This window comes from Schistocerca cancellata, chromosome 8 (genome assembly GCF_023864275.1).
Source record: "Schistocerca cancellata isolate TAMUIC-IGC-003103 chromosome 8, iqSchCanc2.1, whole genome shotgun sequence".
Classification (NCBI taxonomy): Eukaryota; Metazoa; Arthropoda; class Insecta; order Orthoptera; family Acrididae; genus Schistocerca; species Schistocerca cancellata.
In genome coordinates, this window is record NC_064633.1 from 521,157,020 (window position 1) to 521,172,529 (window position 15,510).

At 37.2% G+C, this 15,510-nt stretch overlaps 1 protein-coding gene and 1 long non-coding RNA gene across 3 annotated transcripts in view; both read right to left on the bottom strand.

Annotated features, from left to right (window-relative positions):
* The window catches only part of LOC126094576 (protein C19orf12 homolog), a 37,027-nt gene extending 27,354 nt beyond the window's left edge, over positions 1–9,673 (bottom strand). Inside the window, exons 1-2 of one of the 2 annotated variants that reach the window (XM_049909043.1) lie at positions 9,521–9,654; positions 9,246–9,445 (exon numbers count right to left, since the gene is read on the bottom strand). In XM_049909043.1, coding sequence (XP_049765000.1) covers positions 9,246–9,405 — 160 coding nt within the window. In that variant the 5' untranslated portion in view covers positions 9,406–9,445; positions 9,521–9,654. Of the gene's footprint in view, positions 1–9,245; positions 9,446–9,520 lie in introns of both variants that reach the window. The other variant, XM_049909042.1, reaches the window with a different exon arrangement.
* A 1,444-nt stretch (positions 9,674–11,117) lies between these two features.
* LOC126095085 (uncharacterized) lies at positions 11,118–14,965 on the bottom strand. The gene is made up of 3 exons (XR_007521907.1): positions 14,324–14,965; positions 13,963–14,241; positions 11,118–13,849 (listed from the first exon to the last, which is right to left on the bottom strand). It is a non-coding gene; the product is annotated as an uncharacterized LOC126095085 (long non-coding RNA).
* Positions 14,966–15,510: the final 545 nt, after the last annotated feature.

Below are 15,510 nucleotides of genomic sequence, written 5' to 3' on the forward strand. Positions count from 1 at the left end.
TCCCGTGAATCCTACCTTAGTCTTGCCAGTTCTGTTGACCACGGTGGTTTCTGTCCCCAACCAGTTTTTGCTAGTGGTATAGCTGCTTCCTGTGCTCTTTGTAGGAAATCTGTCAGTACATGTGTTTTGTAATCTATACTGCCTTGAACGGTGTGTAATGATGGTGCCTCAACAAAATCTCAAACTCTCTGCCAGTCAGCTCTTCCTATGAGTAAGTGCAGCTGTTCGTGGTCCATGTTATGTGTATTGATATATCTGTCTGTGGTTATGACCACTGCGTTGTGGTCATTGTGTGTGGCTCTATCTAATACCCTCCATGTATTGTAACAATAAGTGAAGGAAAGTTGCTACTCACCATACAGCGGAGATGCTGAGCCACGATAGGCACAATAAAAAGATTCACACCATCATAGCTTTCAGCCATTAAGGCCTTTGTCAGTAGTACACACACATACACACACGCACACACGCTTAATGGCTGACGCTACAGATCACTTTATTAATAATTATAGTACAGGGGTACATCACCAGTTAGCGTTACATTTTCAGCAAGTACACAAAGTCCTTTCATCCATACATGTATTTTTTCATCATTACTAACTTTACGACATGAGCGGGTATACAATGTAAAAGGCATATTGCTATACACATAACTAGGTCTAGATTGAGACTTGGCATCTATTCCACAATGCCAGGTCTTGTAAGCGATGACATCTCGGTTGGCGAATTATTCCAATCCAGGTAGAGAGGCATTCTCACATCGGACGATGGCTAGAGTGAACCAACCACTTCCAGTTTTCCCTGTGCCAGCATCAAGACTAAAATTCACTCGACATCCTCAGACAAAGGCCTTAATGGCCGAAAGCTATGATGGTGTGAATCTTTTTATTGTGCCTATCGCGGCTCAGCATCTCCGCTATATGGTGAGTAGCAACTTTCTTTCTCTCATATTGTTACATTCCATCCTGGATTTTCCATTGTTTGACCCTCCACGTATTGACTAGTGGCAGAGATTTTGCGTTCCCTAGAGAAAGGTCTATGTTACTTACACCACCAGCATCTCCGAGGTAGGTAGGTGGCTGACCCTCCCTATTTAGTACGATGAGGTTGCATTCATTTACCACGTCAAGCACTAGTTGCCGTCTGTCGTCAGTTCTATCTGAGTTCCACAGGAGGCATTTTGCGTTGATATCAGTTAGAATGAGCAGCCTTTTTCTTTCTTTCCCTTTGGAAGTACCTTCAGATAAGGCATGACTTCCACAGCGGTAATCTAAGCATCAAAACTGGAGTTATATGGATATTTTCTGGTTAGTTACAACTTGGAATGGTGTGTGTGGAGGTCCCTTAACAGATAAGAAATTTTGCTGACACGGCACGGCTACGTCATCACTTACGTCATGGGCATTCGTATCAAGGACAGCAAGTTTGAACGCAACCACAAATAACCTTGCTCCGATGGCCTACGAATGCCCACAAGGATCCATCTGATGTTTTCCCAACAGTAACGTGTGGTGTGATAAACTACATAAATGACATTGATATTCATGATCAGCTGTTGTCATTTATGTTTTATTATTCTGGAGAGCTGTGTTTAAATGCTGATAAATAGTAGTTTCGTAATCTTTGTATACATGTAGCTCATCTTGGGTTCTAAACTCTTAATACATGCCACACAATAAAAACTAAATAATATAAAATAAATCTGGAGAAATGCTACCTAAATGTAGACTGTCAATTCCTTGGTTTTCCTAATTTAATTTATTTTTTGCAGTCTCTGTCTATATGATTGTTATGTAATCACATATATATACTTTGACATGGGAGGGGGGGGGGGGGCGAGAAGCAACACTGAAACTCTGCATATCATGTGCAGGGCTATAGCTATAAATAGAAAGATGCTTAATGAAATGCATTTGGCTGTCAAGAGAGCAATGCCTGATGCCCTCAATGATTACTGTAGCAGAATATCATCTAGCGATCTTTTACAGAGCCCAAAGAAATTTTAGTCATACGTAAAAGCTGATTGAGGCACCAAAGTTGGTGTCCAGTCCCTAGCAAATGAGACATAAACTGAAATAGTGGCTAGCAAAGCAAAAGTTGAAATGCTTAACTCTTGTGTTCAAATGTTCCTTTACAAAGAAACACCCAGTAAAATTGCCCCAATTTAATCTTTCTGCTACTGAAAACACGAATGAAATAAGTATTAGTGGCAGTGGTGTTGAGAAACAGCTGAAATCATTACAACTGAACACAGTTCCAGGCCCCAATGGAATCCCTGTCAGATTGTACACTGACTATTGAAACAGCCCCTCTTCTAACTATAATCTATCTTAGATCCCTCAAACAAAAACCATGACCAGTTCTTGGGAAAAAAAGCACAGGCCACACCCATCTACAAGGAGGGTGGTAGAGTGATCCACAAAACTACCATCTAGTATCCTCTGACACCATTTGTTGTAGATCTTAGAGCATGTTCTGAGCTCAAACATAATCAGGTATCTCGAACAGAATGTCGACCAGCATCGATTTCAAAACATCAGTCTTGAGCAACCCAACTCTCATTTTTCTCACATGACATACTGAAGGCTTTGGATCAAGGCAATCAGGTAGATGCAATATTCCTCGACTTCTGAAAAGTGTTTGACTCAGTACCACATTTATGCTTATTGTCAAACATATGATCATATTGGGCACCAAGTGAAATTTGTGACTGGACTGAGCACTTTTCAGTAGGAAGGACAGAGAATGTTTTCTTGGATGGAGAGTCATCATCAGATATAGAGGTTGTGCCCAAGGGAAGTGTATTGGGACCGATGCTGTTCATGTTATATATTAACTGTTGGGACGCTTGCTGTTAATGTTGTATGTTAATGACCTAGAAGACAATATTAATAGTAAAGTCAGGCTCTTTGCAGATGATGCAGTTCTCTATAATGAAGCACTATCTGAAAGAACCTGCACAAATATTCAGTCAGATCTTGATAAGATTTCAATGTGGGTAGAGATTGTTAACTTGCTCTAAACATTCAGAAATGTAAAATTTTGCTCTTCACAAAAAAGCATTGCATCCTATGACTAAAATGTCAATGAGTCATTGTTGGAATCAACCACCTCATACAAATACCTGGGTGAAATACTTTGTAGGGATATAAAATGGATTGATCACACAGGTTCAGCTGTGGGTAAAGCAGGTGGCAGGCTCTGGTTTATCCGTAAAATACTGGTCTACAAAGGAGATTCTTTACAAATCACTTGTGTGACTGGTTCTAGAATATTGCTCAAGCGTGAGGGACGCGTACCAGATAGGACTAACAGGGGATATTGAACATATACAAAGTAGGGCAGCATGAATGGTCACATGTTTGATTAATATGTAGGAGAGTGTCACAGATATACTAAAGGAACTAAAATAGTAAACTCTTGAAGATATACATAAACTATACAGAAAAAATCTATTAACAAAGTTTCAGGAACCGGCCCTCTACTGATCACTCACATGTGGATTATGAGGCTAAGATTAGAATAATTACTGCATGCACAGAGGCACTCGAACGATCATTCTCCCTGCGCTCCATAAATGAATGGAATGGGAAGAGAGCCTAATAACTGGTACATTGGGATGTACTCTCTGTTGTGCACCTCACAGTGGTTTGCAGAGTGTAGATTCAGATGCAGGACAAAAAAATGAGAAACGGTTAATTTTTTTTCAGTATGCTATGAGGCATATAAAAATAATGTCACCGCCTTACCTGTATGTCACTTATGATGGACCATTGCTTGTATTCAGTGAAATAATTATTGAACCTTTAAACACACAATTTGCATAAAATGCTCCTAAGCTTAAATTCGACTTGTTCTTCCATCTGATGTACCAATCAAATGTGTACTGAAACATAACTCAGAATAAATTTGGAAGCTTCGTGTGTGCTGCAATTAAAGAATATGAAAATTTTCATATTTATCTGAAATGTTCCACACCCATGAGAATCAATACATTTTTTGGTCTATGGCACAAAACTGAATCTAAATAAGGTTACCGTAATATTAACCTTATTTAGATTCAGTTTTGTGCCACAGACCAGAAAATGTATTGATTCTCATGGGTGTGTAACATGTCAGATAAATATGAATAGTTTTGGCCATAACTTAAGTGACAGTTTTCTATTTGTTTTTATATGCACACCCTTGTGATATAATGGAAAGAACTTTAATCTAGTGAAATAAATAATATATCCATGTCCCTCAGTCCAGTAAGCCCAACAGAGCTCCTAAATACCATTAATTCACTGAAGAGTAAGTATTCAACTGGTATTGATGATATTCCAGATTATATTATAAAAATAACAGCAAGACAAATACTTTCACCTTTATTCGACATATGAAATTCATCCTTATCTTGTGGTGTCTTCCCTCAGCAACTGAAAATGGCAAAAGTAATACCCCTATATAAAAAAGGTGATCATCAATGTATGGGTAACTATAGGCCAGTGTTTCTATTGTCAGGGTTTGAAAATTATTGAAAAAGTGTTCCTTTCAAAACTAATTACATTCTTTGACAAGAATAATATTATTTCTGGATGTCAACATGGCTTCAGAACACAGAGATCAATTGAAACTGCCACTTTCAATCTGAAACCCACAGGAAGTAGCTAATATGTTTAATAACTATTTTATAAATGTAACAGAGAAACTACTACAACAGACTTCTAATAGAAAACAGCATACAGAAACAGGGAAAAAAGTCTCAAGCAGATCAATGTTTCTGTACCCAACAAATGTATAAGAAGTACAGGTTACAATAAAAAGTCTCAAAATGAAACACTCTGCAGGTGTACATGATATACCTGATTTCATTATAAAGAAGTGTGGGGACTTGATTACTGAGCCCTTAAGTAACCTATCTTTTGCTACAGGAACTTTTCCTTCATGATTGAAAACAGCAAAAATAAAGCCATTATACAAGAAAGGAAACAAAGATGATATTTCCAACTACAGACCACTGGCACTTCTGTCTGCTTTCTCAAAAATATTAGAAAGGTTTTTCAAGAAGGGGTAAATGGCATTCTGTCAAAATCTCAACACGGATTTAGAGCAAACTGCTCAACCGAATCTGCAGTTCACTCCTTTCTATTAGAGGCACCGATAGCATTAGACAGCAAAAAACTTACCATGGGCATATTTTTAGATTTGTCAAAGGCATTTGGCACCATAAATCATGACAAATTGCTATACAAGCTAGAAAATCTTGGCATTAGGGGAACAGCTAACAGCTGGTTCAGCTCTTATCTTAAGAACAGGGAACAATATGTGGAAATAGATCAAGAAAGGGACAATGTCATTACGAAATATAATTCCAAGCTATTGCCTGTTAAATATGGAGTGCCACAAGGATCAGTAATGGGTCCTGTTCTGTTCTTACTCTACGTAAATGACCTAAACATAAGCAATGACAGCAGTAAAATATTTCAATTTGCTGATGATACGAGTGTTCTAATTACAGGAAACTCAGAAGAAACTCTTGTAAAAAACATAAAAGAAGCCACTGACAAGCTAAAATGTTACTTTGATGACAATGACTTAATAATAAACACTGAAAAAACTGTAGCTATGGATATACACACAGCACAAACAAAAAATCTGATATCACCCAATCTAGACCTATATGGGCAGACAATTGCCAAAACAGCCTGTACCAAATTTCTTGGACTTCATCTACAAGACAACTTGAAATGGAATGCACATATTGGCAAATGAACAAAAAATTGTGCTGCGTACATTAAAAAACTGTACCAGCTACAAACCCTTCTGTGTATATATTATGCAGTTGTACACTCTCACCACACTCTCACCTCCGGTATGGGAGTATGTTCTGGGAAAATTCTGGAGATGCCATCAAACCATTCAAAATTAAAAAAATAATTATAAGAATAATGGAAGGGGTAGATAATCACAAATCATGTAGACCATTGTTTCAAAAAAGGATGATCCTGACACTTCCTTGCATATATATACATAATAGAAGGAAACATTCCACGAAGGAAAAATACACACACACACACACACACACACACACACTTGAATATAATAGAGGGAAACATTCCATGTGGGAAAAATATATCTAAAAAGAAAATACACACACACACACACACACACTTGAATATAATAGAGGGAAACATTCCATGTGGGAAAAATATATCTAAAAAGAAAGATGATGAGACTTACCAAACAAAAGCGCTGGCAGGTCGATAGACACACAAACAAACACAAACATACACACAAAATTCAAGCTTTCGCAACAAACGGTTGCTTCGTCAGGAAAGAGGGAAGGAGAGGGAAAGACGAATGGATGTGGGTTTTAAGGGAGAGGGTAAGGAGTCATTCCAATCCCGGGAACGGAAAGACTTACCTTAGAGAGCAGACAGCAGAAGAACAGTAATGTCTGCTTGTGTCTGTGTATATGCAGATGGATATGTGTGTGTGTGCGAGTGTATACCTGTCCTTTTTTCCCCCTAAGGTAAGTCTTTCCGTTCCCGGGATTGGAATGACTCCTTACCCTCTCCCTTAAAACCCATATCCTTTCGTCTTTCCCTCTCCTTCCCTCTATCCTGACGAAGCAACCGTTTGTTGCGAAATCTTGAATTTTGTGTGTGTATATATATATATATATATATATATATATATATATATATATATATATATATATATATATATATATATATATATTTAAAAAGAAAGATGATGAGACTTACCAAACAAAAGTGCTGGCAGGTCGATAGACACACAAACAAACACAAACATACACACAAAAATCTAGCTTTCGCAACCAACGGTTGCCTCGTCAGGAAAGAGGGAAGGAGAAGGAAAGACAAAAGGATATGGGTTTTAAGGGAGAGGGTAAGGAGTCATCCCAATCCCGGGAGCGGAAAGACTTACCTTAGGGGAAAAAAAGGATAGGTCCCAAACTCTTTGCCTTTACAAATGTCTGCTTGTGTCTGTGTATATGCGGATGGATATGTGTGTGTGTGCGAGTGTATACCTATCCTTTTTTTCCCCTAAGGTAAGTCTTTCCGCTCCCGGGATTGGGATGACTCCTTACCCTCTCCCTTAAAACCCATATCCTTTTGTCTTTCCTTCTCCTTCCCTCTTTCCTGACGAGGCAACCGTTGGTTGCGAAAGCTAGATTTTTGTGTGTGTTTGTGTTTGTTTGTGTGTCTATCGACCTGCCAGCACTTTTGTTTGGTAAGTCTCATCATCTTTCTTTTTAAATATATTTTTCCCACGTGGAATGTTTCCCTCTATATACACTTAAAAATATAATGTATTTAAAGCAAAACTTACATACAAAAAGACCACTCATCATTCAAAATCACACAATACACAGCTATGATACAAGACAAAAATTGGATGTACATGTTCAAAGTGCCAACACAAAGTTATTTCAAAACAGCCTTATCCATCCTAGTATCAAGCTATACAATGCCTTACCAGATACCATTAAACACATACAAAACATTTTTCACTTCAAATCTAAACTAAAGTTGTACTTGGTTGATCGCTGCTTTTACACAATAAATGAATACCTACAAAACTAAATTTTTGTGTGTTTACCCAATGTAACCTCATTCAGAAGAACATTTGTATTTTATCTCTCTGTACATAGTGTAACAACATTTATTTAAGTATTCATCATTAATTGATATATTAATGTGTGTTATTACGTACAAAGGTATATTATATGTATTAACAAAAAAATCCAAATATCTCTTGCACATTGTGCAGCTGTAGATGAAAATGGATCAATAAATCAAACAGAACAAAATCTTAAATGCAGTGGACAACCACAGAAATATCTCAGGTTTATTCTTGGACCTAACAAAAGCTTTTGGTGTGATTGATCATTCTATACTCCTGAGGAAACTTGAATGGTATGGTGTAAGAGGTGTGCCAAATCATTCGATTAAATCATATTTGGAATATCGCTCTCAGGTAACTGAAATTAAGTACATGGAAGGAAATGAACTCCAGGTACACTTTTCAGAACCATGTGTACTTAGTCATAGTGTTTCACAGGGCTCCATTTTAGGTCCCTTTCTTTTTTTTTTTTTTTTTTTTTTTTTTTTTGTCTACGTTAATGATTTCCCATCACACGTTAGGGATTCTGAATCTGTACTGTTTGCAGATGACACCAGTCTATTGATTGAAGGGAATAAAGAAGAAAATCTTACTGCATCTGCAAAAGATATTACAAAAGGAGTGTCTGAATGGTTTACCAGAAATAGGCTAATAATTAATCCCCAAAAAAATGGTACTCATGAATTTCCACACTGAACAAAATAAAAATCCAGCACAACCTGTGATATGTATAGATAACCAAACATTAGTGCTGTCAATGAAACTAAATTTCTTGGGATTCATATCCAGGAAAATCTTAAATGGAGCACTCATATCACAGCCCTAAATTCAAAACTAGCACAAGTGAGCTATGCAATAAGAATTCTCTGCAACAGTACTAGTGCAGAAACAGTTAGCGCTGTACATGTTGCTCATGTACATTCAATACTGAAGTACGGTATCATTTTCTGGGGAAATGTACTTCAGACCATAACAGTTTCCAGGAAATAAATGGCAATTATAAGAATAATGAAATAAGTGAGCAGCAGAAAATCACGCAAACCTTACTTTAAAGATCCTACCCCTTCCCTGCATTTGTATACTGGAAGTAGTCATGCACGTCAAAAAAAGCATACTGAGAAAAGAAAACCTTTTTCCTGAAAACAAAAGTGTCCATGATTACAGTACCAGGTCAGACAGTGCCACACATGTTAATCATTGTAATACCACATTATGCCAAAAAGGTGTGTATCATGCAGGAAGAAAACCTTACAGCAGATTACCAAGACATATAAAATCTCTTCCTGAACTACAAAGCTTTAAAACGTCTGTGACATCCTACCTTCTGAAAAACTGCTACTATTCAATCTCACAGTATCTTATGCAAGACAAAATGTAATTTGTATCTTAAGTGGTATATATATATATATATATATATATAAACTGTATAGATCCAATTTGTCATAGAAATTTATAAAATGTATGTTTAACATTTGAAAAACCAATAGCTAAAAAGGTTTTCTGCCCAATATCCTGTGTACAATATATGTACTGAAAAAGAGATTTATATGGGCAAATTAATAAAAAAAATAATGCGCCAAAAATGCACAAAAATAAATATGTCCACCACTCACCAATTGCCATGCCGAAACGTCCAGCCAGGAGGCCTCCACAAATAGTTGTTAAACAAGCAATAACACCTCCCCTAACCGATTTCCTGACTGCAATTTGCACGTTTTCGTGTTCTGCCACAATGGCAAGGGCCTCCATTATTTCTTGAGTATTGAGAGGCATTTTCTTAAATATGGCAGACTATGAACAAGAATTAATATTCCTTTAAAGAAATTCATTGCAACGCTCACAAAATTTACTGCGCATCATTTTTTACACAGAATATACATCAGCCTACCTCGTAAATATTTTTTAAAAAATATCAAGGCAACAATGGTAGTACTCTATACGATATCGCCGTTTTCTTGTCTTGACTTCAAAATCAGTCCTGAACTCCACTGCGCAAACTTCCAGTTTTTCCCCGGTGCAGAGATCATATTATGCTGTAGGCTGTAGCAGCCAATCACATGATTACACAGCTATTCAGCGGTTTAGCATATGAAAAATTGCCATGTATGTGACAAACTCAGGAAATACCTACACTGATTAATCTTATTTTTTACCAACGGAAATATTTTTTGTGTTTTGTATCCTCGTCTAGCCTTAAAAACGCAAGTGCCTTTATTTGTATATACGTCACTACAGGTATTGTGGCTGCACACCAGTGACCTCTATACTAAATGGATGGCGAACTGAGGCTGTCACAGCGTGCCGTTGTCTGCAGTTAGGCAAGAAACTGGACGTGATATTTCAGTTACAAAGGGTGCACTTGTTTTCGTTCGACAGTATCTACACTCTTGACGATAATAAAGCCACTGTGTTAACATTAAAGCAACGAACTACCAATTTCGTTTTACGCTCATGAACACTTACGTCTGCTGTAATATCGTAAACATAAAGTACCTAAAAGCGAAGAAATATTTTTTCCCAGGCGTAAGGAACAGTTTTTCACACATATGTAATGCACCTACCACTGGCGACATCGTCTTCGGCGTTGGAAAAAAAAGGAATGGGGTTTATTTAAACGTGAATTCCGGATATCCTCAACAATATGCTAATTATTGTCAGGCACCGTATGAAACAACCAAAATTACACGTGACACTGACACGAAAATTGTTCTCTTCTTTTACTGAACTAATTCACATGTACCAACATGGAATTTGCGATGAAATCAGTTGATTTAAAGTGCATATTTAACTGAGAACATATATATATATATTTAAAAACAAAGATGATGTGACTTACCAAATGAAAGTGCTGGCAGGTCGACAGACACACAAACAAACACAAACATACACACAAAATCCAAGCTTTCGCAACCAACGGTTGCCTCGTCAGGAAAGAGGGCAGACGTAAGTGTTCATGAGCGTAAAACGAAATTGGTAGTTCGTTGCTTTAATGTTAACACAATGGCTTTATTATCGTTGGTTGCGAAAGCTTGGATTTTGTGTGTATGTTTGTGTGTCTGTCGACCTGCCAGCACTTTCATTTGGTAAGTCACATCATCTTTGTTTTTAAATATATTTTTCCTTCGTGGAATGTTTCCTTCTATTATATATATATATATATATAAACAGTTCAGTCAATTTGGGTAATTTTGCACCACTTTTTTCCGTCTTTTTGAAAGCACTGCACAATGTAGCTCACAACAGACACTAAAATTTAAAACGTGCTGCTAAGCTGGTCTTGGCAATTAGGAAATATGTACTAGAGACGCTCTCTTGGAGTGAAATTTCAATTTTAATACTGGTACAAAATTACTGCCATTTTGGGTATCTTTAGTCTTAAAAAAAATATTTTTTCCCATATCTAATGTTCTGAATAAATTTACATCACAACAAAAGGAAATTAGGTGTTAATAAGAAGTAAAAACAGTGTTGATTCAGTTTCCAGATTTACTTCAAAATATCAATATGTTTGTATCAGTCTGGCAGTGTTCAACTTAAATCACTGTCAGAAGCTTACTTCACAGTCAAAGCAATTAAAGAAAAATCACAAGCCTAAGAACTTTTAGGGAGGTGGAAAAACATTTGACTGAATCACAGAGGTAATAAAAACGTGACTTTTATACGAAATAATACAAACAGGTGTGACACCAGCCATTCGAAACAAAAATAGCAGTTGGTACAAAGATAGCATGTTTAGTTAAAAGCTACCCTGATTGTAATGTCCCAAGTAACACCTTCATATGTCTATGTACTTTTTTATCATTTGTAAAATGATTAATACTGTAAACATTAAGCATGATCAAGTATATTGAAACGAGAACACAAAAACACACTGAAACACAAAATATGAAATTTAGTTTTTTCATTTCCATACATTTTTAACCACTACTGCAATGTTACAGGCACAACATTAAACATTACTGAATAAAATAATCTTGCTGAGTTTTTGTCTAACACTAGTTGTATTGTGACCTATCTTCTCAGCTGAAAACCTTTTCCCATATGCTTTCAGCCACTCGTAAATGTACCTGGATCCTATCTTACGCACAAGCTGTGTCTCATGCAAATCTTCAACTCCGCATCCATTATGGAAGTCATGGTCAGGTTGAGGGAATGAATAGTTCATAAATTTTTTAAGGACACACATTACAATCTTAGTAATTAAGTGCTTTTGCCTCATGTCACCATAGACAACAAACATTTGAAACAATTTTTCTGAGTGCTCCACCACAGAGTATACAAGCACTACTTGTTTCAATAAGCTTGCCTCGGCTTACAAATTTTGTGAACGAGCTCTTTTCTGCAGTACTGAGAAGTGCTTACATTACAGCATTACAAACGACAGGTGGCCTAAGAATGTAGAGGCACTTCTTACATGTAACTTGTTTTGAAATTGTGAGGGCAACATATCCTGCAGTGTAGTACAAAATGTTCTACTTGTATGTAGAAAACAGAGTACCCTCTTCAATAGGTGAGCACAATTTTTCTACTTCATCTACAAACATAAAAGAATCATCATTATCATCTATAAGAGGACGCTTTTGTGATCAGAAATCACACAGTCCCACAGGTACCATTAAACACATGTTAAAATTTGTACAGTTTCCCCCAACAGTGCTAACACTACTGCCTAAAAGCAACTTATGGATAGCACACTTCAACTGATATGAATTTTGGTTATTCTTCCAACCCCCTCTGGATCTCACACATGAGAAGAAGAGTTCAATATGATCTTGGGAAAACTTGTGTGTCAACAAATATTGCAGGGGAGAACTTTTTCCCTTGTAATTATTTCCAGTGCAATGGCTTTAATCGAATGCATGTTCAAAATTATGCCAAAGGCAAAAGTATTTCTTGGATGCTGCAGAAGAGTAACACCATTTACTTTTAAACTTCTCATACAAGATTCTGTCTGATGAAAAATATCCAGCCAATATGTCTGATTACTGAGTTTCAGACTGGCTCTATATCCTGAAGCTAGAGGATTTCTGGAGTTAAAGACGTCAAAAATTCTGTCTATGAGTCTCAAAAACTCTACTGTTGCCACACTACCATGGAATCTGGGATTGCCAGCTCTTCTCAAAATATCTATAGTATCTGCAACACTAGAACTGAGTGTTTCAACTGCTAACCAGACATTCATGTTTTTATTAATGTAATTAATATGTTGTCCTGATAACTTGTTAGCAAATGTCATGCCTTCCTCAATTTGCAACTCATTTAGTTCCTTTAAGTACTGCCACTTAAGACACACATCCAAAATGCAGTGAACATTGTGGTTTGAAACTGGGTAAAGGAACTCGGAAGAAAAAAATTTTGATGAAAATAAATACTGCATTCCAATGAATGAAGAGTACTTATATTTGTCCTTGTGCCATCACAAGTGACTGCCCAAATCCTGATGCCTGAATTGCTTAGCCTCTCCAAAACAGAGTTTATTAACTTTGCCTGCACACTAATATCAAATCCATTCACTAAAAAATATGGGACACTTTAATTTACCTTTTATGGACACAAGCATAAAAATTAATGCCTCTTAAGTTTCTTTCACTTCTTTTGATTTTTCAACTTCTCCTCCAAAATCTGCAAAACCTGTATACCTCTTAGTTTCCTGGTCCCATACTACCTGTTTTCTAATTGCCACACTGTCTATTATGAGGCTAGAACCTTTAAATTCAGTCGTCACTTGGTGGTTAAACTCAAAGTACCTGAACACATCACTTAAAAGGCCAGGATCACAATTCACGGTCCCTACCCAACAAGGAATCAGAGATTTGTGAGGCAGATGCATTGATGTCTGTAAACATTCATACACATTAGGAGAGTAAAAATACACCGTCATTGCAAACACTTTAATGTCTGTTTTGTACCTCTTTCCCATTAGATGACACTGAATTATTCAACAAATTTCACACTAATTCAACCCGAGTCCCTGTTTGTTGATTCAGGAATTCATGCAGCTTCACTGTTAGATGAACCTTCTCTTTCAGAGCACTTATGATGTCTTTCATTGAACAGTTTTTCTTCTCTCTTCTCCTAATTACTTCCTCCAGGCTCTTGATTTTTCTTCTCAGTGCGTCCACATCTGGTAAAAAATTGCATGTGGCAGGGGCCTTGTCAATCACTTCCATTTGTGTTTAAGATACACATTCCTTAGATGTCTACAACTCTGAGAAAGCTGAAACAAGAATGGAATACAAGTAGTACAGGCATGAAACAATGTTTGGCAAGTACTTACGAAGAAACATGTTTGTTTCAAAACAAAAACAATGTTTATGTGAAGTGACTAACCTGTTCAATATAATCGTGAGTTTGTATAGTAGACTGTTCAGTTGTTATTCTAATCTGTCGCCTTGGTTGCTTTTCCTTGGGCATTAATTGCGCAGGAAACACAAACTGTGGTGGCACTGCATCAGGTTTGAGATGCATTTCGAAGTACCAGGACTTACTAAATAATCTTCTTCCAAAAAGTTATCTCCACACAAGAAACTAGCCCTTGTAGGCGTGAATCCTTTGCGTTTAGTAGCAATTACCTACTGTTTCAGCAAATCGCCTTTTTGCAGAGGAAACCTGTCCAAAACAGAAGACACATACAAGGCAACGACCAAGATATTTACGAGATTGTTGTCATTTCTTGACATTAAATTATTACCTGTGGAAAGTTAAATCACTTTCTTTGCTCCACAGGTTCGTACAGTTGTATGTGGAACAAAAAATAACCATTTTACACTCACAACACACACTTCGTTAACAGCAAGAGAAACTTTCTACCTAACTAAAAGATGGCGGACAACGTAAACAGTCCTGAGAGGAGGATGCTAAGTTCACCCAAACTGGATACGATGTGACGTCATTATGACGTATATACGCTTTAGTCGATTAACACACCTATCGACTTTTACGAACGTTCGAGATTCTAAACTGTCGTCAGCTAGTGGTTTGTTTTGACACGTTCGATTCTGATAACAGCTCAGTGTGGCAGCGTATATGTATTTCGCCAAAATAAAAGAGCTGGATACTAATAGAAATATTCCTAACCGTGGCCTTGAAAACACCACGGACAACACGTTTCGTAAAAAAGTGAAGTCTTCTTATGTCCCGACCAGATTAAATTGTGTGATTGTTGTATTGAATGCTTACGCCGAAAATAATATTTATTTATTATCAATATTTTAGTATGGTTTCATCGAATTGGTCTTGTCAGTACATATTAGATTGTAGCAGCATACTCTTGCTGACTTTTTTTTCTTAATTTATATAGCTGAAAGAGAACTCATGCAAGTTTGTTAGCTAAGTAATTTAGATGTCCATCCCAAGATCTCGAATGCTGAACACATAATTAGAGCAACGAAAAACAACGCACAGGACACACACACACAGTACAATACACGATTTAAACGCAAGGAACGCAAAACACATTTAAACGAATGGCGCAGAGCACAGCGCTACCCTGTCACAACCTCTCGAAAGTTCACAAAAGTCGAATAGTCGATATACGGTTTCTATCGTTTTCGATGTAGCGTGTGTACGTCATAATGACGTCACGTCGCATCCAAGTCCGGTGAACTTAGCATCCTCCGTCCTGAGACGGCACGGATAAACGCTATGGTCAAGGACAGAAGATGTACGTCCAGTAAGTAAGTCTAACATAACAGTCGCGACACTTCGCCTCGATTTTGTTGCCTACCGCGCCAACAGCGCCCCAGGCGGCCAGTAACTTAAACTGTGAGTTCGGCGCGATCGTAAAGAGCGAATAGTGGTTGTTTATTTTTATTTCCACAGTGGTTTTTACAAGCGGTAGCGATTGTCGTGCAATAAATTGCAGCAACAAAAGGAAGA